Source organism: Triticum aestivum, chromosome 2D (genome assembly GCF_018294505.1).
Source record: "Triticum aestivum cultivar Chinese Spring chromosome 2D, IWGSC CS RefSeq v2.1, whole genome shotgun sequence".
Lineage (NCBI taxonomy): Eukaryota > Viridiplantae > Streptophyta > Magnoliopsida > Poales > Poaceae > Triticum > Triticum aestivum.
The window spans coordinates 479455421-479482874 of record NC_057799.1 but is presented as its reverse complement, the minus strand read 5'-3'; the positions used below and the strand labels follow the sequence as shown (position 1 = coordinate 479482874).

General features: G+C 46.0%; 1 protein-coding gene across 1 annotated transcript; it reads right to left on the bottom strand.

The window, feature by feature from the left end:
- Positions 1-12086: 12086 nt before the first annotated feature.
- On the bottom strand, positions 12087-15511 carry LOC123049643 (60S ribosomal protein L13a). Its single transcript, XM_044472540.1, has 6 exons — positions 15362-15511; positions 15158-15249; positions 14331-14524; positions 14159-14246; positions 12771-12877; positions 12087-12311 (listed from the first exon to the last, which is right to left on the bottom strand). The coding sequence occupies exons 3-5, from the start codon at positions 14510-14512 to the stop codon at positions 12848-12850; spliced, it is 300 nt and encodes a 99-aa protein (XP_044328475.1). The 5' UTR covers positions 14513-14524; positions 15158-15249; positions 15362-15511; the 3' UTR covers positions 12087-12311; positions 12771-12847.
- Positions 15512-27454: the final 11943 nt, after the last annotated feature.

Here is a 27454-nt window from a genome sequence, read left to right as displayed (position 1 = left end):
TATGTGGGAGCCAATATGGGCATCCAGGTCCCGCTATTGGTTATTGACCGGAGAGGTGTCTCGGTCATGTCTACATAGTTCTCGAACCCAAAGGGTCCGCACGCTTAAAGTTACGATGACAGTTTTATTATGAGTTTATGTATGTTGATGTACCGAAGGAGTTCGGAGTCCCGGATGAGATCGGGGACATGACGAGGAGTCTCGAAATGGTCGAGACGTAAAGATCGATATATTGGACGACTATATTCGGACTTCGGAAAGGTTCCGAGTGATTCGGGTATTTTTCGGAGTACCGGAGAGTTACGGGAATACGTATTGGGCCTTATTGGGCCATACGGGAAAGAAGAAAAAGGGCCTCAAGGGTGGCCGCACCCCTCCCCTTGGTCTGGTCCGAATTGGACTAGGGAAGGGGGGCGCCCCCTTCCTTCCTTCTCTTTTTCCCTTCCTCTTTTCCTATTCCATATGGGAGGTGGAATCCTACTAGGACTAGGGAGTCCTAGTAGGACTCCACACTTGGTGCGCCCCCTCCTAGGGCCGGCCTCCTCCTCCCTTGCTCCTTTATATACGGGGGCAGGGGGCACCCCAGAGACACAACATTGATCCTTGAGATCTCTTAGCCGTGTGCGGTGCCCCCCTCCACCATATTACACCTCGATAATACCGTTGCGGAGCTTAGGCGAAGCCCTGCGTCGGTGGAACATCATCATCGTCACCACGCCGTCGTGCTGACGAAACTCTCCCTCAACACTCGGCTGGATCGGAGTTCGAGGGACGTCATCGAGCTGAACGTGTGTAGAACTCGGAGGTGCCGTACGTTCGGTACTTGATCGGTCGGATCGTGAAGACGTACGACTACATCAACCGCGTTGTGATAACGCTTCCGCTGTCGGTCTACGAGGGTACGTGGACAACACTCTCCCCTCTCGTTGCTATGCATCACCATGATCTTGCGTGTGCGTAGGAATTTTTTTGAAATTACTACGTTCCCCAACAGTGGCATCCGAGCCTGGTTTTATGCGTTGATGCTATGCACGAGTAGAACACAAGTGAGTTGTGGGCGATATAAGTCATACTGCTTACCAGCATGTCATACTTTGGTTCAGCGGTATTGTGAGATGAAGCGGCCCGGACCGACATTACGCGTACGCTTACGCGAGACTGGTTTCACCGTTGCGAGCACTCGTTGCTTAAAGGTGACCGGCGGGTGTCTGTCTCTCTCACTTTAGTTGAACCGAGTGTGGCTACGCCCGGTCCTTGCGAAGGTTAAAACAGCACCAACTTGACAAACTATCGTTGTGGTTTTGATGCGTAGGTAAGAACGGTTCTTGCTAAGCCCGTAGCAGCCACGTAAAACATGCAACAACAAAGTAGAGGACGTCTAACTTGTTTTTGCAGGGCATGTTGTGATGTGATATGGTCAAGACATGATGTGATATAATGTGTTGTATGAGATGATCATGTTTTGTAACCGAGTTATCGGCAACTGGCAGGAGCCATATGGTTGTCGCTTTATTGTATGAGATGCAATCGCCATGTAATAGTTTTACTTTATCACTAAGCGGTAGCGATAGTCGTAAAAGCAATAAGTTGGCGAGACGACAACGATACTACGATGGAGATCAAGGTGTCGAGCCGGTGACGATGGTGATCATGACGGTGCTTCGGAGATGGAGATCACGAGCACGGTGCTTCGGAGATGGAGATCACAAGCACAAGATGATGATGGCCATATCATATCACTTATATTGATTGCATGTGATGTTAATCCTTTATGCATCTTATCTTGCTTTGATTGACGGTAGCATTATAAGATGATCTCTCACTAAAATTTCAAGATAAAAGTGTTCTCCCTGAGTATGCACCGTTGCAAAAGTTCTTCGTGCTGAGACACCACGTGTTAATCGGGTGTGATAGGCTCTACGTTCAAATACAACGGGTGCAAAACAGTTGCACACGCGGAATACTCAGGTTAAACTTGACGAGCCTAGCATATACAGATATGGCCTCGGAACACAGAGACCGAAAGGTCGAGCGTGAATCATATAGTAGATATGATCAACATAGTGATGTTCACCATTGAAACTACTCCATCTCACGTGTTAATCGGACATGGTTTAGTTGCTTTGGATCACGTAATCACTTAGATGATTAGAGGGATGTCTATCTAAGTGGGAGTTCTTAAGTAATATGATTAATTGAACTTAAATTTATCATGAACTTAGTCCTGATAGTATTTTGCAAATTATGTTGTAGATCAATAGCTCGCGTTGTTGCTTCCCTGTGTTTATTTTTGATATGTTCCTAGAGAAAAATTATGTTGAAAGATGTTAGTAGCAAAGATGCGGATTGGATCCGTGATCTGAGGATTATACTCATTGCTGCACAGAAAAATTATGTCCTTGATGCACCGCTAGGTGACAGACCTATTGCAGGAGCAGATGCAGACGTTATGAACGTTTGGCTAGCTCAATATGATGACTACTTGATAGTTTAGTGCACCATGCTTAACGGCTTAGAATCGGGACTTCAAAGACGTTTTGAACGTCATGGACCATATAAGATGTTCCAGGAGTTGAAGTTAATATTTCAAGCAAATACCCGAGTTGAGAGATATGAAGTCTCCAACAAGTTCTATAGCTAAAAGATGGAGGAGAATCGCTCAACTAGTGAGCATGTGCTCAGATTGTCTGGGTACTACAATCGCTTGAATCAAGTGGGAGTTAATCTTCCAGATAAAATAGTGATTGACAGAATTCTCTAGTCACCATCACCAAGTTAGTAGAACTTCGTGATGAACTATAGTATGCAAGGGATGACGAAAGTAATTCCCGAGCTCTTCGTGATGCTGAAATCGACGAAGGTAGAAATCAAGAAAAACATCAAGTGTTGATGGTTGACGAGACCACTTCAAGTGTTGATGGTTGACAAGACCACTAGTTTCAAGAAAAGGGCAAAGGGAAGAAGGGGAACTTCAAAAGAACGGCAAGCAAGTTGCTACTCAAGTGAAGAAGCCCAAGTCTGTACCTAAGCCTGAGACTAAGTGCTTCTACTGCAAAGGGACTGGTCACTGGAAGCGGAACTACCCCAAGTATTTGGTGGATAAGAAAGATGGCAAAGTGAACAAAGGTATATTGGATATACATGTTATTGATGTGTACTTACTAGTGTTTATAGCAACCCCTCAGTATTTGATACTGGTTCAGTTGCTAAAGAGTAGTAACTCGAAAACGGGAGTAGCAGAATAAACAGAGACTAGTAAAAGGCGAGGTGACGATGTGTGTTGGAAGTAGTTCCAAGATTGATATGATCATCATCGCACACTCCCTATACTTTCGGGATTAGTGTTGAAACTAAATAAGTGTTATTTGGTGTTTGCGTTGAGCATGAATATGATTTGATCATGTTTATTGCAATACGGTTATTCATTTAAGTTAGAGAACAATTGTTGTTCTGTTTACATGAATAAAAACCTTTTATGGTCACACACACCAACGAAAATGGTTTGTTGGATCTCGATCGTAGTGATACACATATTCATAATATTGAAGCCAAAAGATGCAAAGTTAATAATGATAGTGCAACTTATTTGTGGCACTGCCGTTTAGGTCATATTGGTGTAAAGCGCATGAAGAAACTCCATACTGATGGGATTTTGGAATCACCTGATTATGAATCACTTGATGCTTGCGAACCGTGCCTCATGGGCAAGATGACTGAAACGCCGTTCTCCGGAACTATGGAGAGAGCAACAGATTTGTTGGAAATCATACATACAGATGTATGTGGTCCGATGAATATTGAGGCTCGTAGCAGGTATCATTATTTTCTGAGCTTCACAGATGATTTGAGCAGATATGGGTATATCTACTTGATGAAACATAAGTCTGAAACATTTGAAAAGTTCAAAGAATTTCAGAGTGAAGTGGAAAATCATCGTGACAAGAAAATAAAGTTTCTATGATCTGATCGTAGAGAAGAGTATTTGAGTTACGAGTTTGGCCTTCAGTTAAAACAATGTGAAATAGTTTCACTACTCACGCCACCTGGAACACCACAGCATAATGGTGTGTCCGAACGTCATAACCGTACTTTATTGGATATAGTGCAATCTATGATGTCTCTTACCAATTTACCACTATCGTTTTGGGGTTATGCATTAGAGACAGCTACATTCACGTTAAAAAGGGCACCATCAAAATCCGCTGAGACGACGCCTTATGAACTGTGGTTTGGCAAGAAACCAAAGTTGTCGTTTCTTAAAGTTTGGGGTTGCGATGCTTATGTGAAAAAGTTTCATCCTGATAAGCTCAAACCCAAATCGGAGAAATGTGTCTTCATAGGATACCCAAAGGAGACAGTTGGGTACACCTTCTATCACAGATCCGAAGGCAAGACATTCGTTGCTTAGTATGGATCCTTTCTAGAGAAGGAGTTTCTCTCGAAAGAAGTGAGTGGGAGGAAAGTAGAACTTGATGAGGTAACTGTACCTGCTCCCTTATTGGAAAGTAGTTCATCACAAGAAACGGTTCCTGTGACGTCTATACCAATGAGTGAGGAAGTTAATGATGATGATCATGAAACTTCAGATCAAGTTGTTACTAAACCTTGTAGGTCAACCAGAGTAAGATCCGCACCAGAGTGGTACGGTAATCCTGTTCTGGAGGTCATGTTATTTGACCATGACGAACCTACGTACTATGAAGAAGCAATGGTGAGCCCAGATTCCGCAAAATGGCCAGAGGCCATGAAATCTGAGATGAGATCCATGTATGAGAACAAAGTATGGACTTTGATTGACTTGCCCAATGATCGGCGAGCCATTGAGATTAAATGGACCTTCAAGAGGAAGACGGACGCTGATAGTAGTGTTACTACCTACAAAGCTAGAATTGTCAGAAAAAGGTTTTTGACAAAGTTCAAGTCGTTGACTACGATGAGAGTTTCTCACTCGTATCTATGCTTAAGTCTGTCTGAATCATGTTAGCAATTGCCGCATTTTATGAAATATGGCAAATGGATAAACAAAACTGCATTCCTTAATGGATTTATTAAAGAAGAGTTGTATATGATGCAACCAGGAGGTTTTGTCAATCCTAAAGGTGCTAACAAAATATGCAAGCTCCAGCGACCCATCTATGGACTGGTGCAAGCATCTCGGAGTTGGAATATACACTTTGATAAGTTGATCAAAGGATATAGTTTTATACAGACTTGCGGTGAAGCCTGTATTTACAAGAAAGTGAGTGGGAGCACTACAGCATTTCTGATAAGTATATGTGAATGACATATTGTTGATCGGAAATAATGTAGAATTATTCTGTAAAGCATAAAGGAGTGTTTTGAAATGAGTTTTTCAAAGAAAGACCTCGGTGAAGCTGCTTACATATTGAGCATCAAGATCTATAGAGATAGATGAAGACGCTTGATGAGTTTTTCAATGAGTACATACCTTAACAAGATTTTGAAGTAGTTCAAAATAGAACAGTCAAAGAAAGAGTTCTTGCCTGTGTTACAAGGTGTGAAATTGAGTAAAGACTCAAAGCCCGACCACGGCAAAAGATAGAAAGAGAATGAAAGTCATTCCCTATGCCTTGACCATAGGTTCTATAAAGTATGCCATGCTGTGTACCAGATCTATTGTATACCCTACACTGATTTTGGCAAAGGAGTACAATAGTGATCTAGGAGTAGATCACTGGACAGCGGTCAAAATTGTCCTTAGTGGAATAAGGATATGTTTCTCGATTATGGAAGTGACAAAAGGTTCGTCGTAAAGGGTTACGTCGATGCAAGTTTTGACACTAATCTAGATGACTCTAAGTCTCGGTCTAGATACATATTGAAAGTGGGAGCAATTAGCTAAGAGTAGCTCCGTGCAGAGCATTGTAAACATAGAAATTTGCAAAATACTTACGGATCTGAATGTGACAGACCCGTTGACTAAAATTATCTCACAAACAAAACATGATCACACCTTAGTACTCTTTGGGTGTTAATCACATAGCGATGTGAACTAGATTATTGACTCTAGTAAACCCTTTGAGTGTTGGTCACATAGAGATGTGAACTATGGGTGTTAATCACATGGTGATGTGAATTATTGATGTTAAATCACATGGCGATGTGAACTAGATTATTGACTCTAGTGCAAGTGGGAGACTGAAGGAAATATGCCCTAGAGGCAATAATAAAGTATTATATATTTCCTTATATCATGATAAATGTTTATTATTCATGCTAGAATTGTATTAACCGGAAACATAATACATGTGTGAATACATAGACAAACAGAGTGTCACTAGTATGCCTCTACTTGACTAGCTCGTTAATCAAAGATGGTTATGTTTCCTAGCCATAGACATGAGTTGTCATTTGATTAACGGGATCACCTCATTAGGAGAATGACGTGATTGACATGACCCATTCCGTTAGCTTAGCACCCGATCGTTTAGTATGTTGCTATTGCTTTCTTCATGACTTATACATGTTCCTATGACTATGAGATTATGCAACTCCCGTTTACCGGAGGAACACTTTGTGTGCTACCAAACGTCACAACGTAACTGGGTGATTATAAAGGTGCTCTACAGGTGTCTCCAAAGGTACTTGTTGGGTTGGCGTATTTCGAGATTAGGATTTGTCACTCCGATTGTCGGAGAGGTATCTCTGGGCCCACTCGGTAATGCACATCACTATAAGCCTTGCAAGCATTGTGACTAATGAGTTAGTTGCGGGATGATGTATTACGGAACGAGTAAAGAGACTTGCCGGTAACGAGATTGAACTAGGTATCGAGATACCGACGATCGAATCTCGGGCAAGTAACATACCGATGACAAAGGGAACAACGTATGTTGTTATGCGGTCTGACCGATAAAGATCTTCGTAGAATATGTGGGAGCCAATATGGGCATCCAGGTCCCGCTATTGGTTATTGACCGGAGAGGTGTCTCGGTCATGTCTACATAGTTCTCGAACCCAAAGGGTCCGCACGCTTAAAGTTACGATGACAGTTTTATTATGAGTTTATGTATGTTGATGTACCGAAGGAGTTCGGAGTCCCGGATGAGATCGGGGACATGACGAGGAGTCTCGAAATGGTCGAGACGTAAAGATCGATATATTGGACGACTATATTCGGACTTCGGAAAGGTTCCGAGTGATTCGGGTATTTTTCGGAGTACCGGAGAGTTACGGGAATACGTATTGGGCCTTATTGGGCCATACGGGAAAGAAGAAAAAGGGCCTCAAGGGTGGCCGCACCCCTCCCCTTGGTCTGGTCCGAATTGGACTAGGGAAGGGGGGCGCCCCCTTCCTTCCTTCTCTTTTTCCCTTCCTCTTTTCCTATTCCATATGGGAGGTGGAATCCTACTAGGACTAGGGAGTCCTAGTAGGACTCCACACTTGGTGCGCCCCCTCCTAGGGCCGGCCTCCTCCTCCCTTGCTCCTTTATATACGGGGGCAGGGGGCACCCCAGAGACACAACAATTGATCCTTGTGATCTCTTAGCCGTGTGCGGTGCCCCCCTCCACCATATTACACACCTCGATAATACCGTTGCGGAGCTTAGGCGAAGCCCTGCGTCGGTGAAACATCATCATCGTCACCACGCCGTCGTGCTGATGAAACTCTCCCTCAACACTCGGCTGGATCGGAGTTCGAGGGACGTCATCGAGCTGAACGTGTGTAGAACTTCGGAGGTGCCGTACGTTTGGTACTTGATCGGTCGGATCGTGAAGACGTACGACTACATCAACCGCGTTGTGATAACGCTTCCGCTGTCGGTCTACGAGGGTACGTGGACAACACTTTCCCCTCTCGTTGCTATGCATCTCCATGATCTTGCGTGTGCGTAGGAATTTTTTTGAAATTATTACGTTCCCCAACAATTGGGGGGCGCTCAGGGGCTCCGGCGCAAGGGAAAAGCGTTCCTGGGGCCACATTGACAGGCGAAAAGTCAAGCCACTCGCCCAGATTCGCCTCCTACCCCCCGCGCTCTGCCGCCACCCTGCCGATCCCGGCGCCGATCACCGTCCGCCGCAGCTAGGTAGACCATCCCCTGCCGGGAAAAAGAAGGGGTTTCGCCGAGGCAGCCTCTCCGCCGCCGCCCAGGCACCTTTTCTGGCGCTCCGGCCGCACAGGGCCTGTACACCGGCGGGTTTGCGCCCACCTCGCCCACAAGGTGTTCGGTGAATTGCCCGGCGATGGACTCCGAAGATGAGGAGGCACTCGCGACGTTGTTGGATGAGGAAGCCGAAGCCGTCGTCCAGGAGCAGGAGCATCTCATGGTGCTCGCCACCCTCGCCGGCCTGCTCGCGAGCAGTGAGAAGCCGCGGCGAGGTGGCTCGGCGCTTGGGCGGGTGAAAGCAAAGAATCGACATCGTCTGGAAGGCTACTGCATGCTCTACTCGGACTACTTCGCCGACGCTCCATTGCACGGTGAGAAAACATTTCGGTGCCGTTATCGGATGAGCCGAGCGCTTTTCCTCCGGATTGTGAATTCCATCCGGGAGTTCGACAGCTAGTTCAAGTGCAAGAAGGATTGCACCGGCACACTTGGATTCACCTCCATCCAAAAGTGCATGACAGCTATGAGGATGCTTGCATACGGAGCTCCCGGTGATTTACTCGACGACTATGGGCGGATGGCCGAGGCCACCAGCATAGAGTGTTTCTACAAGTTCTGTCGGGCAGTGGTGGCAGTGTTTGGACCGCAATACTTGAGAACACCCAATGCGGAAGACACTGCTCGGATCCTAGCACAGAATGCAGCAAGAGGATTTCCTGGGATGCTTGGAAGCATCGACTTCATGCATTGGAAATGGAAGAATTGCCCATTTGCTTGGCAGGGGTTGTACAAAGTCGCCAAAGGCGGTTGCAGTGTGGTGCTTGAGGCAGTGGCCATGCATGACCTCTGGATTTGGCACTCTTTCTTTGGGATGCCAGGAACTCACAATGACATCAACGTCCTGCAGTGCTCCCCAGTCTTTGCCAAGCTTGTTGAAGGTCATTCTCCTCCGGTGAATTTCGAGGTCAATGGATGGCAGTACAACAAGGGGTACTATCTAGCTGATGGCATCTATCCGAGATGGTCGACATTTGTGAAGACCATCTCAAACCCTGTGCCATGAGGCAAGAATGCCTGGTTTGCGAAGATTCAGGAGGCTTGCAGGAAGGATGTCGAGCGGGCATTTGGTGTGCTCCAATCCCGATTTGCTATTGTCCGGTACCCCGACCTGGTCGAAAGATCAAATGTGGGAGATCATGACTTGTTGTGTCATCTTGCACAACATGATCATTGAGAGCGAGCAGGAAGAGCCAGTGTTTGACACTGAACCATACTACAGGCAGGGCCCTCTAGCCGAAGTTGATCACCAGCTACCGGCAACCTGGACTGCCTACCTCAGTATGCGTCAGGAGAACCGAGACCCACAGGTGCATCATCAGCTGCAGCAGGATCTGGTGGAGCATCTATGGAGGCTCAAGGGCGAGGCCGGGAATGACGTGTGATGAAACTTGAGTTTTTTTGTTAAACAATATAATTTGTAGTGAACTATTTGTTGAACATGCCGAAACACGCCGAACTATGTGATGAAACACGCCGAACTATGTGACGAACTAATTGATTTCTATTTGCATGCGAAATTCATGCCGAAACACGCCGAACCGCACCGAATATGGACCGATTCACGCAGATATCGGGCCATTTTTGGGCCGAAAGCTGGGCTGAATTCGGCGCCTGGGGGCGACCTGGGGGGCGACGGCTGGGTGCCGAACCGCCCCCAGCGCCGAGTTTATCACCGGCGCACCCCCAGGCCGCTCTTTTTCGGCACCCTGGGGGGGCCGAACGGCTGGAGATGCTCTTAAGACTCGCTCTTATTAAGGGCATCTATAGCCGGGCCGGGCTAATTTGGCCTCTCAAATGTGGGTGACGTGCGTTGAGCCCCTATTTGTTATGAACAAAACCATGCCCTCCACGGTAAATGATTAAGAGTACTTTTTGCAAAGGTTCCTCACACCTTTTCAGGTTGCGAGTGCGCCACTTGTCGCAACCTGGGAGTTTTCTCTTTTTTGTAGATTCATTTATTCATAATTTTAGCTCTTAAACCGTGCGTCCAAATCTCGAACCGTTTTTATCGTTGGATTCCTCTTGTCGAGATCTTCAAAACTATATCACAGGTTGATAGGTTTCAACGAATATATTTTGGGAAAACAAACTGAACCGGAAGCATATATTTTTTTCTCTTTCCGAAGAGGCACAATTGTGCCTCTTGCGAAAGCAAATTCGTGCCTCCACAAGAAGTGAATACGTGCCTCTCGCGGAAGGAAAAAATATATATTTTCTTTTTTCGAGAGGCATGAATGCGGTTCCCGCAGAAGCAAATTTGTGCCTCCACGAGAAGTAAATCCATGCCTCTCAGGGAAGGAAAAAAAGAAAATATGATTTTTTTCCTTTGCTGAGAGGCACGACTATGCCTCCCGCAGAAGCAAATCCGCGCCTACACGAGAAGTAAATCTGTGCCTCTTGTGAAAGGAAAAACACGTTTTTTGCTTCCTCTTGTGGAAGCAAATCCGTCCTTAAACGAGATGTAAATTTGTGCCTCTCACCGAAAGGAAAACACGTTTTTTCGTGCAATTATTTTTCCAAAACCTAAGAAAACCCGGGGGAAACCAAAAAGCAGAAAAACAAAAAAAATATCTAAAAGCCGAAAACGCATACAGAAAAAAAGTAAAACTCGGAGGAAGCGCCCAAAGCGTGGCGATGGCTGAGAGCGCGCCAAGTGGCGTGCTCCCAGCCCACCAAAAGTGACCCTTGCGGGGGCTTCCAAAGGAGTACTCGCTAAGTACTTGCTTCCTCCACTTTCCACTTTATATGTCGGACATGCTTTTGGTTGCGCAGGGTTGAAGAGAGAGAGAGAGAAACAAAAAATAATAAGGAAAACATTTGTATTCAACCAGATGAAAACATCGCACGCATGTTGGTCGAGAGGTGTCCCCCGGGCCATCGATCGCTTCTCGAGCCTGATCTCTTCGCACAGCCTCTCTTCTCCGCGCGACTTCCTCGCTCCCGTTTTCCCGCTTCATATCTCTGGCTCCCATGGCGACTCCGTTCTGCCACCCACACTGTTGCGGCCAAGGAGGAGCGACGATGCCCACAACCTGCTGCAACCCGCCACACGCCCGTTGTGATGTTGCAACCCCGTGGGCCGACACGCGGCGCACTCCTGCGACGCAACACGCAGGGGATAGGCGGGAGTTGCCAACGATGTGATGTGTCGCTCGTCGACTCCCGTCGGTGCTGCAACACAGCAACTCGACCACGGCCACGGGTCATATGTTGCATTGGAGCTTCACCGGAGCCATCAGTGTTGCGTTGGAGTCCTGTCGAAGTTGCATTGGAGCTTCACCGGATGCGTCGGTGCTGCGTTTGATCTTTGCCGGAGTTGCATTGGAGTTTTCACCGAAGCCGTTGGTGCTTTGTTGGAGCTCTCACTACAAGAAATATGTCAACTTGCGACCATCACTATTGGTCGTTGAAAGGTCATTGTTTTTCATTTGCGACCTTTTTGTGACCAAAAACAGATGGTCAAAAGCTAACAGTCGTAAACTGAAATTAACGACCTTCTTCGGGATAAGGTTGTAGACGTTTACGACCAAAACAAAAGGTCGTTGAACCCATGACCTTTTGTTTTGGTCACTGGCTGTCTGCCCAGGCCACGTCGGATCCGACGTGGCAATCTGACGTGGTAAAATTGCGACCAATTGAAAAGGTCGTTGATAAGATCCAACCCGGTCCAATTCGACGCTTTACATGGGCTGAGCCCAACAATTCAGCCTTTTTATATATTCTTTTCTGTCAATTTTTGATCAGCTTCATGGGCCAGGCCCAACGTTTTAGCATTTTTATTTTTGGGTTGTATCCTTTTTGTCTCAACAGTTTCATTTTTCTTTTTTATAAAATGGGTCCCTGTTTTCAGGTTCTGGTAACTGGGCCCTAGCTGTCAGGGTCATATTCTTCATTTTTTTCAATTTAACATAAATAAATACCCAGTATGGCAGAGTCGCCGGACAAAACAATTCTACAAGTAACACTTCAAATATTATCAGCCAGATTCAATACAAAGCTCCTGCTGTACAAATAACACATAATAAGCTCTAACATACACTTTGCAAGCTCTGCAAGTGTAATAACAGTATGCCAGTCACAGCTACAAGCTCCACAAGTTCAATAATGAGATACAGTATTTTACAAGCTCTACAAGTGTTATGTTCTTCAGCATGAAGCTCCTTCGACAGCTTTACTGGACGACCTGTTACATGAATCAACAGAAAAGAATCAAACAAATTGGAGCCAATATACTATGAGCAGACCTTTCAAAAAAGGACAGTTATTAAGAATGCCAACACAAATTCAGCTAGTACCATGCTTTTTGTTCTCCAGCTAGTTAAAATGAGATACTCATTCATACAAGAAAACAGAGACACAATATGAAAATCCATTGCACAAGTGCAGGACATGCAAAATACTTCACTGCAACACATTGCACCTAAACTTCGCAGAAGATATAATTATAAAATTCAGTTTGCTGCTACTGACATTTGAAAACTACTGCGGGTTTGTTTTGATCACAGAAGATAGAACTGATAACATTAGTTTGCTGCAACTTTGTCGTGGATTTGTTTTAATCGCGAAAGATAGAATTGTTAAAATTCAGTTTGCTCTACTGTCATTCAATAACTGCATCTGTAGCGGAGACAAGTTCTCTTACCCAGAGAGCCGACGTGCATGGACTTGTGCATCAAATGACAGAGTCGCCGGACTATCATCAATACCAAATTCCCAAACTCAATATAAAACCAGAGAAGTAACAGCCAACTGAAAGGTATATGAAGACAAGGAGTGAGCATAAACATCAATTTTATTTACTTTTACTTGTTAGTTGAGGGGTGATGCACAAGGAGTCGCAACTATCTGAAAAACTGACACACGTGAGCTAGGAAGCAAGCATTGGATCAAAAATGGAAAGCGTATGTGACTAGATACAACATCTGATTATATAAGAAAATGTACAACGCAACTATGTGCTAATTGCAGGCCCCGTTTGGATGCAAAGTATTTTCAAAGTATTACTAGAATACCATAGTTTTTGAAAAACTGTAGTTTTGAATACTTTGGGGCGTTTGGCTACCAAAAACTGCAATTTCATAAACAGTGGTATTGTTGTTACTGTGGTTTTCTTGGAGTATTAAAAAAAGTGGTCTGGACCTCTTTTTCTCAAACTAAGGAAAAGTCGCTCGTGTCATCTACTGGTTGACTACCATGCAGCTTGGTTCACAAGCATAACTAACCACATGTCAGTATCCTTTCAATGGCATGCACCACACTAATTAAAATAGGATACTGATTCCTATTCTTTGTAATTAGCTACTGCCGATCACGTCTGCATCTTCCTAGCTCAGCGGTCAGAAGACCATACAGCGTTGCATGCAGCCGGCCGGCACACACTGATTCGTGTAGCTCCGTAGGTTTAGTATAAGTTAGATTAAGTTGTGTGACTATCGATCAAAACTACAGTAAAACAACATCAGCCAAACGCATCGGTAGTTTTTCTAAAACTGAGAAAAATGTAGTTTCTTTAAAACTGTAGTATTCATTGCCCACGCATTGCAATACCGAAGCTTTGAGATACTATGGTATTTTAAATACAGCGCTGCCAAACTAGGCTCACTCACTAATTTGGCCATTCAGGCAGGCAGGGTAGGGGCACCATGAGACATAGCAGCTGGGAGGGTTCTGGGTCCTCCAACCAGCACCCCTCTTCATCCATCTCGACAACAGTTCCAGGATCAAAGAGCACAACCATGGCTTTAGATTTTGCAGACCCAGCTAGGACAAGGCTGCCGGGCCTAGAGAGGCCAAAAAAGCGAAGAACAAATCGTTTATCACCACAAGAGAGTATATATGACAAAAGCTGAACGCATATCTATTAGAGTACCAGCAAATCAGATTGAACTTTCATAGAATGATTAGTACAACTAGACCACTTTAGTTTAGGATGAGATAAAAGACTAATCTTAACCCACTGGTAGCAGTCTAACACTAGCAACTAGTGAGCACTGAAGAAACAACAAGAAACAGCACAATGAAATAGCTCACCCTGATGGTGTGAGCGTAGTTCCATCCGACCTCCTTGGAGAGCTGGCCGAGGAGGCAGTACCTGTGCCCAGGCTGCAGCCTCAGAACCCTGCAAAACCACAAGTGACATCAACATCAAACACACATACAAGGCGCACGCCGAGATCTAGAAGGCAGTCCAACGCCGACGTACTTCAGCGCGTTAGGGATGACCATGCGCTTGGTCCTGTCGTACGGCGGCGGCACGCCCTCGTACGCCTTGAGCCTGGGCGGCGTCCTCGAGGCCACCGGCGGTCCCGGGCGCGGCATTCGGTGCAGACGACCAGCAGGCGAAGCTGAAGCCGCTGCATTGGGACAGTACGAACAGTGAGCCATATGCCTGGACCCCTGAACCATGAAGAAAGCAGTACAAAATTGGACTTCGTATAGAACAGAGGATCTACCTAACTTGCAATGTACAAACATCAACATAATGTGGACAGTAGCATCCTCGGTATATTGCTCTCCAATTTAGCAGGCAGCATGTAGGCATCATGTATGCACAACAAGAATAAATAAAATTCACCAATCAACATCAAACTTGGGTGACAAGATCGTCTCAACTTTGAGACTAGAGACAAGAGACAAGAGCAAGATTTGATTTGATTTGATTTAATTTACACACAGCACTTGACAAGAGAATCAATCATTCCTTGACTCACAGACTAAATCGGCACATCAAAAGGTGGAATCCATCTAACCCAATGTAATCGGGCAGGCAAGCTATGGACTAGCACCTGTATCTATCTCTGAACTGACTGATTCGTGGCTGAAAGGAAAATGAGCCTATGCTTGCAATTCTATTTATGCAGCTGAAAGGAAAACCAACCTGTGCCCCCAATTTTCAATTGTTTTCTCCACGGGAGAAGCAATCTAAGCTAAGCTAAGCATGGGGTGTAGGTACAACCTCAAAACGGACGGGAGCAACAAGTAGAGCAGATCGAGCAGGTAGGGTGGGGTGGGATGGGGTGGCTGACCGACCTCACTACGGTGAGGGTGTTGTTGTTGTTCCAGACGGGCGCACCGGAGTTGGTGGTCCAGTAGCCAGAGTTGGCCTCGCTCGTCGGCCGGTGCTGTAAACAACACAAGAAATCAAGAAAACCGAGCATCAGATCACCTGATCGTGGGGTGATAGAGACAGATGCTGGTGGAGCCGGATCAGGGGGGAAGAAGGGGGGTACGTACCTTGTAGGGATCCATGGCCGGGGCCAGCGACCGGGCGCTGGCGCTGGATCGAGCGGGGAGGCGCTGGCGATCTGGCCTTGTTCCGATGGGATCCTGTGCTGCACCCGTTGTCTGTACAATATCCGGCATATCTCGTAGTAGGGGTCCTAAGCTAGGCGTCTTGGAGTGATGGTAACATGGACACAGGATTTTACCCAGCTTCGGGCTCTCTCGAAGAGATAATACCCTACATATTGCTTTTGATTGTATTCATATGGGTGTAGTACAGAGTATATATATCTACCGCGAGATAGTAGTAATGAATATGAGATTGTCTTATTGACTAGCCTAGCCTCGGTTTATATAACACACCGGAGGCCTAGGGTTTAGGAGAGTCCTTGGCTTAGGCGCCAAGTCTTGTGGAAACCTCCTTGTATGCGGCATGGGCTGCCCGAAGTGGCCCATGATGAACCACCATGGGGGTCCTCGGCCCAATCTAGCTGGTCGGGAGACGACATGGTGAGTACCCCCTAGTCCATGACACCGTCAGTAGCCCCCTGAACCGGTCTTCAAGTTGGGGACGCTCCTCGATTCTTTCGAACTGTTCTTCATCTTCGGTCGTCGGTCTTGAAAACTGGTTCAAGAAATCTTCTCATCTTCGATCTTGAGGATCGCCGAAGTGCATCCGAAGAGTTTACACGTCGGGTATCCGAGGATCCCCTTTAAGTTTCGGGCCTTTATCAATGCCTTGTTATTTTCATGCCACACCTCAGGTTTGAAGTTGTTCCCGGGCGGCAGCGTCCTCTTGCGTCCGAGATCCAACGCCGGACTGCATTCGAGGTATCTTTTGCAGCCGAGCACCAACGCCGGACCGCTTCCGAGGTCCAACGCCGGAATGTATCCGAGCTCCAACATCGGACTATGTCCAAGCTCCAACGTCGGACTGTATCCGAGCTCCAACGCCGGACTATGTCCAAGCTCCAACGCCGGACTGTATCCGAGGTGTCATAAATCACCTTGGTTCAAAAAAGTTGAAGGAGTTTAGCCGAGCTTAATGCCGGAAATGCCCTCTATGGAGCCAGCCACTAGCGCCCGAGCTTTATGACAGACTGCTTCCGAGGTGGTGCACCACCCCGACTGCGGGCCGATTTTTTGTCAATATTTTTGATTGGTGCAATTTATTCTCTGCCGAGATATATAGCCAGTAGCCCTCAAGGTGTGTATCGGTCTAAAACCCGAGATGCACCTGAGGGATGACATAAGACCGCCGATCCCAGTAGCCCCTGAGACTCAGGTTGATTCGCGAAATCGGCCTGAGGATCAACTCCTAGCTCGGCAGAATACTTCGGGACACAAAAAGCGGTGTGCAAAGTCCTCGAGACTCAGGTTGGGTGCGGTCGACCAACCTGAGGATCATAATCTCCTCGAAAGCTATATTGCACTTAAATTTTCTGCATTGGATTGTCAATGCAGTAGCCCCCGAGAATTGGGTTGGGCAAAATGGCTGACCCTAGGATCGTACCTCCTCGGGAACAAGTTCAACTGTCATGTATGTTTTGACAATACCGAGGTGGAGTTCAGCAGGAAAGATGCCGAACTGTAGTTTTAGAAAAGAGTTTCACGCCGAACACCTCAACCAAGAGAATGTCCCGCTTCCTAAAACATAAAATAGGTGAAAGATGTTATAAGCTCAAAAAAAGGCCAACAAACATGCGTAAAAAACTTTACGTCTAGGTTGAATCAAGTTGTTTTGGTGCCAATATGAAATTGGTCTTAAAATTGTACTTTCGTCGTGCTTTGTCATGACACATCTGATCTCTAGACTTCAAGTGGGTCAGCCCTCGGCTTCAACCTCCCTATCCCGAAGGTGGAGTGTTTCTCAGGCCAGTTTAGCGAACTAAACGCGAGCGGCTTTAGAGAGAAACCAGGCTACCCGGCTATTGATCATACACCTGAGTCGAGAAAGGAGTGGTAAAAAAAGACTGTGCAGCGACTAATAAAAACGGCTCATACTAATTCAAGAGCCCCCAAGCGAATTGGGTAAAAGAATTTTATGTATAATTATTGTATGTACCGAAGTACTAATATCATATCTCTGTTCACCCGAACTTTAAACGCGTCTTAACCGACCTCGGCTTCTCCCTCTTCGGTCAAGGGCCGAAAAGTGTTATGTACTCCACCTGTCGAGAATATCGACAGTGTTTCCGATAACTAGGCAATCAGGCCATAAGGCTGTAACAACAAAGCGCGCTCAGGGAACTTATGCTATATTACTGATGAAGTGTAAGAAGCATCTTTGAACAAAATAGTACCCCCACCGATACCTTTCTTCGGTTGCTCATTGTTACTATGAGACTTGTGCAATAGATTTTTGTACTCATGAGTTCTGTTGTGTGCCGACCATGATTGAAAACAATAAGAGCACTAGCTTTCGGCTTCACCCAGTCTGAGGTCCGAGCTCGGATGACCCGATCGTGACAATCGCAGAGGTGCTCCCTTTACTCCCTAGCTGAACAATCGGGAACGTAGGGGTAAACGCAGGAGCAAGGCAACCCAGCTTGCGGAACACTTAAGTCAACATGGTGCATATTGTGGCGTAATACACGAACAAGGAACGAAGCCATACAAGTATAATAGTATGCAAGAGGAAAGGCTTCATAAAGGAAGCCCTTAAGTAAACAGGGTATTTGAATTTGTGTGTCACAAACAAAGTAAGCGGTCCGAGCTTACGGCGGGACGAGGTCCCAGCCCTCAAGCCAGTCCCGAGGTGGCGGAGAGAAGAGCTCGGCACTCCGAAGTGGCGACATAGTATGACCAATGTGGCGAGGTGGTGTTGGGGAACGTAGTAATTTCAAAAAATTCCTACGCACACGCAAGATCATGGTGATGCATAGCAACGAGAGGGGAGAGTGTTGTCCACGTACCCTCGTAGACCGAAAGCGGAAGTGTTAGCACAACGCGGTTGATGTAGTCGTACGTCTTCACGATCCGACCGATCAAGTACCGAACGCACGGCACCTCCGAGTTCAGCACACGTTCAGCCCGATGACGTCCCTCGAACTCCGATCTAGCCGAGTGTTGAGGGAGAGTTTCGTCAGCACGACGGCGTGGTGACGATGATGATGTTCTACCTATGCAGGGCTTCGCCTAAGCACCGCTACAGTATTATCGAGGTGGACTATGGTGAAAGGGGGCACCGCACACGGCTAAAAGATCAAACGATCAATTGTTGTGTCCTTGGGGTGCCCCCTGCCCCCGTATATAAAGGAGCAAAGGGGGGAGGCGTGGCCGGCCAGGGAGGAGGTGCGCCAGGAGGAGTCCTACTCCCACCGGGAGTAGGACTCCCTCCCTTCCTTGTTGGACTAGGAGAGGAGAGGGAAGGAGAGAGGGGGAAAGGAAAGGGGGGGCGCCGCCCCCCTCCTTGTCCAATTCGGACTTGGGGGGGGGGGAGGGGCGCGCGGCTGCCCCTTGGCCGCCTCTCCTCTTCCACCAATTGGGCCCATGAGGCCCAATAGCCTCGGGGGGGGGGGGGGTTCCGGTAACCCCCCGATACTCCGGTATATATCCGATAACCCCCGGAACCATTCTGGTGTCCGAATATAGTCATCCAATATATTAATCTTCATGTCTCGACCATTTCGAGACTCCTCGTCATGTCCGTGATCACATCCGGGACTCCGAACAACCTTCGGTACATCAAAACATATAAACTCATAATATAACTGTCATCGAAACGTTAAGCGTGCGGACCCTACGGGTTCGAGAACTATGTAGACATGACCGAGACACGTCTCCGGTCAATAACTAGTAGCGGAACCTGGATGCTCATATTGGCTCCCACATATTCTACGAAGATCCTTATCGGTCAGACCGCGTAACAACATACGTTGTTCCCTTTGTCATCCGCATGTTACTTGCCCGAGATTCGATCGTCGGTATCTCAATACCTAGTTCAATCTCGTTACCGGCAAGTCTCTTTACTCGTTCCGTAATACATCATCCCACAACTAACTCATTAGTTGCAATGCTTGCAAGGCTTAGGTGATGTGCATTACCGAGAGGGCCCAGAGATACCTCTCCGACAATCGGAGTGACAAATCCTAATCTCGAAATACGCCAACCCAACAAGTACCTTTGGAGACACCTGTAGAGCACCTTTATAATCACCCAGTTACGTTGTGATGTTTGGTAGCACACAAAGTGTTCCTCCGGTAAACGGGAGTTGCATAATCCCATAGTCATAGGAATATGTATAAGTCATGAAGAAAGCAATAGCAACATACTAAACGATCGAGTGCTAAGCTAACGGAATGGGTCAAGTCAATCACATCATTCTCCTAATGATGTGATCCCGTTAATCAAATGACAACTCATGTCTATGGCTAGGAAACATAACCATCTTTGATCATCGAGCTAGTCAAGTAGAGGCATACTAGTGACACTCTGTTTGTCTATGTATTCACACAAGTATTATGTTTCCGGTTAATACAATTCTAGCATGAATAATAAACATTTATCATGATATAAGGAAATAAATAATAACTTTATTATTGCCTCTAGGGCATATTTCCTTCAGGTGGAACACCAGTCCGACTGAGGTGACGGAGCAGGCCGGCAGTGTGACGCCGAAGTCTCCGGCGTGGGTTAATGAAGTGTTGGCGAAGCCCCCGGTTAGCCGAGGTGACATGGTACGTTGGTATGCCGAGGTGACAGCGCTGCCCAACCCGGATCATTTATCTGTGCACTAAAAATAGTGCAAGCCGGAGATAATAGTAAAAAAAAATCACAACATAATAAATAATTTATGCAAAAAGAGTAATAAGAAAAATATGGCCCATGTGCCGAACACTCGATGAGGTAGAGTACTCTTAGCAATGGCGGAGCCCCCGAGGCAACCGAACATGTCAGAATGGCAATTCGACTAACAAGGTGATCACGAGAGCTGATTTACACCGATTGGGATGACGACGTCGGCTTGCCGAAGACCGCGTGACGCAGTCGAAGTCGATTACCTACACATGTAAAATAGTGCAGTCTAAAAAATAATAATATAAATATATAAAAATCCTCGCATAATTAATTTACGTAGAATATTATTTTTTTAAAGAGATGTGGCCTAGCATTGAAGCCAATGTCGATGCAGGGCGTCGGCGTGACACAGCCTGAATTTGCAGGGCGGTCCGGGTCCCCGATGCGGCGTTCACCGAACTAAGGACGGGAAACTGACCGAACTATCCGCAACCATCGTTAATGCGGCCATCATTTGACAGAGCTGTGTACAGATGTTGGAACAAACCAGAGTAATAATTCCTCGGGAAAAATAAACCCAAGCAAGCAACAATTACTAGGATTAATAGCACCTGGTTTATTCGTTGTAGCAATCCGAAGAGACACATGTCGGCGCTCAGCAACCGTTGTGTACGGTACTGCGTCATCTCCTCTGCTGAGCCGTACTATCGCCAGTCTCACATGCATGTTGCGGCGTAGTAGTAGCAATGATAATTAAAAAAACTTCTACTTAATTTAAGCAAGTAAATGATTAAATAAAAATGGCCTGAGAGCCGACGCTGGCACAGGGACACGCGCTGAGGTGACGCCACAACTTGATCGATGCAAGCAGGACGACGATATTGGCCCACAGAGTTGACCGCATGACGCAGGCGAAGTTGATTATGTGCACACATAAAATAGTGCAGCAAAAGACAATAACAAATAATAATAATAAGTTTCCTCTACTTAATTGATTTAAGGAGGTATAAGAAATATGGCCTCGACGGCTCGGTGGAGTTGAGGCGTCGACGCCGGTAAAAAAATCCACAAGATGATGATGAAGTGGTTCAAATTTGCATGGTAACCCGAGCCGCGGATGAAGTGTTCATGGACTTAGGATGAAGCAGACTGAGCCAGAACCGACAGTACTCGAACCGTCCGGACCATCGCATCAAACAAGTGACTGCAGACCGAATTGTAACTGGCCACAGAGAAACTATACAGGAAAATCGTGCAAACCAGGCAAAAATATACCATGTGTGAAAATATCACGCATGAGAAGAAAAATTCAAGAAGATATCACCTGGCAGATCGCTCGACGTGCGGCTGTAGCACTGAGAACGTATGTGGATTCACCTGCTTGTACTAGCACCGGCAGATTTGATGTGATCTTGACGTGAGGAATTGCTCTCAACTGGTCAAGCCCTCCCGCATATACTAGTATTTAATTGTGCTACTAGTACTAGCAGACAAGACATCTTCACGTGAACTCAAGTAGGCTTGTGCTTTATGATGCCTTGCAATCCTCTGTCCGCTTCAAAGGCTACGGACGCCAGGATTTTGCGCGGTCCTTTGGCGCTACCCGCCGCCCTGGCTGGTCCCCGTCAACGCGCCTGCTCCCTGCCAGTAGCGCTGCCGCTATAAGGTTAGTTGACGTCGAAGTCTCCATAAGCGGATCGAGCCGTCAAAGGAGATTAGTTTGGGTGGACTATCAAACGCTACATACGGACGCCATCATCCGAACTCGTGATCCGATCTAGCAAATATCTGTGGACATAATTTGCACGAACCAACAGTAGTAATACAAAAAGGAAACTGACACTGAACAAATCTGACTAGAAAAACATCACCAGATCTGGCATTCGTTAAATATCCCATCGCGCCGCGACGATCACCTAGCAGGCTCTCAATGAAAGCACCAATGTCGGTTCAATATCCGACATATCTCGTAGTAGGGGTCCTAAGCTAGGCGTCTTGGAGCGATGGTAACATGGACACGGGATTTTACCCAGCTTCGGGCTCTCTCGAAGAGATAATACCCTACATGCTGCTTTTGATTGTATTCATATGGGTGTAGTAAAGAGTACATGTATCTACCACGAGATAGTAGTAATGAATATGAGATTGTCTTATTGACTAGCCTGGCCTCGGTTTATATAGCACACCGGAGACCTTTGGTTTAGGAGAGTCCTTGGCTTAGGCGCCAAGTCTTGTGGAAACCTCCTTGTATGCGACATGGGCTGTCCGAACTGGCCCATGATGAACCACCATGGTGGTCCTCGGCCCGATCCAGCTGGTCGGGAGACGACGTGGCGAGTACCCCCTAGTCCATGACACCGTCGTGGTTCCGGCGACCTCCGACGGAGAGGAGGGCGTCGGCGTCCTCGGAGCAGAAGCAACGGAGGCCGGTGGCGGGGTCAGAGATGAGGACGAACTCATTGCTGGGGTTGGAGAGGTGGTGCTGGAGGAAGGAGGAGGCAACAGCAAGGGGGTTGGGAGGCGGCGGCAAGAGGGTGGTGGCGGTGCTCGGCGCATAAGGATGAGAGCGTGGCGGCGTCGATCTGGATCGGGGAGACGGCGGCGGCGCGAGGAGGCGCAGATCCAGCTCGTCGACAGCGCGGATCCGGAAGGCCCACTGTGGCCATGGCGGGGGACATGACCCACTTGAGGACAGGGAGGCGTGGGGATTCAGGCTCCACGCCGTCGACGGCCATGGTGCGGGGGCGGGGGCGGCGGCTAGGGTTTGGCGAGCGGGTGTGGGTGCGGGAGAGAAGGGTTGGAACGGTGGGGAGTGGGGGCATGGGGGCTGCGTGGGTGAGGGGGTGAGAGGGCTACGTGGGTGAGAGAGTGAGGGGATGAGGTCCGCCATTGGATCCGGGAGCATCCGACGGTGTCTGATGCATGATCCGCGTGATATGCTTATGGACCAATCAGAACGCAACAAACAATTTGAAGACCTTATGACCATCTAAATAGGTCACGAAAAAATCATTTTCCGTTTTTAGTGCTCAAAATGAGTTTTTTGTAAAAGACCTACCAAATATTTGTTCAAATGATATCATATTCTGCAAAAGTTTACATCTTGGATTGGTAAACAGTATCGACAAAGGGATTTTTTATTTTGTTTGCACAAAAAATCAATTTTCCATTTTTTGAGTGCCCAAAATAAGTTTTTTTGTGAAGGACCTACCATATATTTGTTGCAAAATTGGATCAAATCAATTTTCTAAAATACCAGGCCATATTTAATGCACAATTAACCAAATGGTTGGGTGTGAAAAGGTTTGATCCACCTTTGGTGAAAAATATAAATTCCCACCGATTCATTAGTAAGCGGGTCAAATTTGAACTGCAGCTGCCTCATAGTTTGCTTTTTTATTTTTTCCAAAAATCATTTATAGGTACATAAGTATCTATTTAATCATAGAAACACCAAAAGTTTTCCAGGATTCAACCACTAGCTAAGAACGGTCATGCCTGTTGTTTTGACCGCATTTTGAAACAAGCATAAAAAATTCAAAAAAATTGGAAAACCTTCGCATTGTGTCATTATATGTGACCAAGTTAACAGGAAAAATAATAAACTTATAATACGGCAATTGTTTTTAAAAAGTGTTCCAAGAAATGAGCTATCATGTGTGAAGATTCATGGCTTTCAAGCCAAATGATAAATCTTATGGCCACATTCATGGCATAGTTTGTTCAAATGATCTCATATTGTGCACAAGGGTGCATATAGGAATGACAAACAATGTTGCCTAAGGGAGTTTTCATTTTCTTTGGACGAAAAATCACTTTTCCATTTTTTGAGTGCCCAAAATGAGTTTTTTTGTGAAGGACCTATCATATATTTGTTGCAAAATTGGACCATATCATTTTTATAAAAAACTAGGCCATATTTAATGCACAATTGACCAAATGTTTGGGTGTCAAAAGATTTGATCCACCTCAGGTGAAAAAGAGAAATCTTCATCGATTCAGTAGGAAGCGTGTCAAATTTGAACCGCAGCTGCCTCATAGTTTGCTCTTAATTTTTTCCAAAAATCATTTCTACGTACAAAGGTATCTATTTAATCAAAGAAACACCAAACAAATTCCAAGATTCAACCACTAGCTAGGAACGGTCATTCCCGCCGTTTTGACCGCATTTTGAAACGGGCATAAAAAATTCAAATTTTTTTTTTGGAAAACCTTCGCATTGTGTCATTATATATGACCAAGTTACCATGATGACATAAGTATCTATTTACATAATTATCTATTTAAGCAGAAATATATGGTTTTGGGTGATACGTCGAGGTTTGGACGGTGGCCCAGGGCCCCAACTCCAAAGCGCGTAAACTCGCATGCCCGCCGCATGGTCACCGCGTGACCTTGGTATTGACATGCGTTCTAGGAGGCCTAGGCATGTCTAGTGGGTTGGGTACTCCCCAGGTAGGTGCTAGGAAGAAAATGACAACATAAGAATCTCACGAGGCGATCGAACTATGCTCAAACATGAATTAGCAGCCAAGTGTTTGATTAGCGGTAAGGGAAATGCACATCACCAATGGACGTGAGTTTTGGCTGAGGATGATCATATACTAAGAAGACTTTCTTCAAAAAAATTCAGCTCAAAAGGAGGAGCCTAGGTGGTACTTGCTTTGCAAAGTACCACACTGGACAGAAATATGAAAGTTGAAACTGGGCTCAAAATAAGAATGGATTGAGCTGAAATTTGGTGGAGGATGGTTATTTGGGCATTGTAAAGCACTGTAGAAAATGGATACCATTTGGACATGCCAAAGTGGTACTTCCTTCACAACGCTCTTCTCTGGACAGAAACTTGGGAAAATTAGTGAGAGAATTTGGATAAATGAAATGAGCTCAAATTTGGTGTAGATAAGTTACATAGGTATGGTCATGCCCTGGTAGATTTTTAGATCATTTGGGTAAGCCTAGCTAGTACTTACTTCACAAAGCTTATCTCTAGATAGAAACTCTGGAAATTTTCTGAGGAAGATTTACCAAGAAAATGGAGCTGAGTATTATCATGTGGCAATGATTTGGGTATGGAAGAGTGCCCAAAAAGTTTGAGGGTAATAGGAGGGGTCTAGATACCACTTGCTTTGCAATGTGCCAATCTGGCCATAAAATAGAAATTGAACCTGGGCTCACATAGATGATTTGACTGAGCTGCAATTGGAGGAGGGTGATAATTTGGGCATATGAAGGAACTGTATAAATTTCATGTCATTTGGATATATAAAAATGGTACTTCCTTCACAATGCTTCTAGGTGGACAAAAACTTTGGAAATTTGTCGAGGAAGATTTACTGGGAAAATGGAGCTGAATTTTTTCATGAGGCAATGATTTGGATAGGAAAGAGTGCCCAAAATTTTTGAGGGCAATCAAGAATATATAAATAGCACTTCCTTCACAAAGTGTTGTTATGAACATAATAGGAAATGAATATTGTTGAATTATTTTTGAACTAGGCAAGGAAGGATTTCTACATATTTGACGAAGATATGACCCAAAGAATTTATGAGATTTTTTGGGGAATTTTTGGAATGACAGAAATATAGGTTGCTTCACAACCTAGGGCAAAAATTGACACATTGACATGACACATAGGCAAAACTGATGAGGTGGCGCCTAGTCATAGCAATCCACCACAATTTACAAGGTATGACCATCTATATTGGTCGTGATAAGATAGAAATAAGGCAGCGGACTAGTGCTGTCTGCTTTATGACCATTTCGTGTAAGGAAATTACGACCTTTCTGACCAAAATGGTCGATATAGTTTAGGGTTCGGAGCCCCCCAAACATCTTTTAACCAATTGGTCTCAAATGGTCGTAGATTTATGACCAATTCTTCCAGGGTCACTGACAAAAGGTCACAAGTTGACATATTTCTTGTAGTGTCTGTCGGTGTTGCATTCGCTGGTGGCAATGTCGACGTCTGCTGCATCATCATCAGTGTTGTGATGCAGCATCATCGGGGCCGTAGAGGTGATGCGATGGAGGACAGACAAGGTCGAGAGGGGTCCTCATAGATGTGTGGCGAGAGGAGGAAGACGACTTGCGAAGCCTATGATCGAAAGGCCCCGTGCGCTTAATCGGATGGCTCCCGAGGAGGAGGATTTTTTTGCAAACATCATCCATATGATATGTAGCAGCAACCAAAAAATAAAATAGAAGAAAAGATGGTCCGGGCCAAATCCTACATGGCACATTGACCGGGCACGCCTGGGCATCCCATATCCTTCCCATATATAGGAGGGGTACGAGGGTTTGCGGAATGCCCGGACATATGAGGACGAAGTGGGGGAGGGGGTTAGGTTGGGTGACTTTTTTTCTTCTATTTTCTGTCTGGGCAGTGATCGGGATGTCCACTGATACGTCTCCAATGTATCTATCATTTTTGATGTATTCATGCCATGTTTATAATATTTTTACATGATTTTGGTACGATTTGGTTAGAACTAACCCGGACTGACACTGTTTTCAGTAGAACTACCGTGGTGTTGTTTTTGTGCAGAAATAAAAGTTCTCAGAATGCACTGAAAATCAACGGAGATTTTTTCTGGAAAATATAAAAAATACTGGAAGAAAGAGTTACCGGAGGGGAGTCCCATGGGCCCCACGAGGGTGGAGGGCGCACCCCTGCCTCGTGGACTCCCTGTGGGGCCCCCTGAGTTGTTCTCGACGCCAACCTCTCCTATAAATCCCCAAACTTCCAGAACTTAACCTAGATCGGGGGTTCCGCCGCCGCAAGCCTCTGTAGCCACCAAAAACCAATGGGCACCCTGTTTCGGCACCCTGCCGGAGGGGGGAAGCATCACCGGTGGCCATCTTCATCATTCTGGCGCTCTCCATGACGAGGAGGGAGTAGTTCACCCTCGGGGCTGAGGGTATGTACCAGTAGCTATGTGTTTGATCTCTCTCTCTCTCTCTCTCTCTCTCTCTCTTGTGTTCTTGATATGGCACGATCTTGATGTATCGCAAGCTTTGCTATTATAGTTGGATCTTATGATGTTTCTCCCCCTCTATCTTCTTGTAATGAATTGAGTTTTCCCTTTGAAGTTATCTTATCGGATTGAGTCTTTAAGGATTTGAGAACACTTGATGTATGTCTTGCGTGGGATACCCGTGGTGACAATGGGGTATTCTATTGATCCACTTGATGTATGTTTTGGTGATCAACTTGCGGGTTCCGTGACCTTGGGAATCTATGCATAGGGGTTGGCACACGTTTCCGTCTTGACTCTCTGGTAGAAACTTTGGGGCACTCTTTGAAGTTCTTTGTGTTGGTTGAATAGATGAATCTCAGATTGTGTGATGCATATCGTATAATC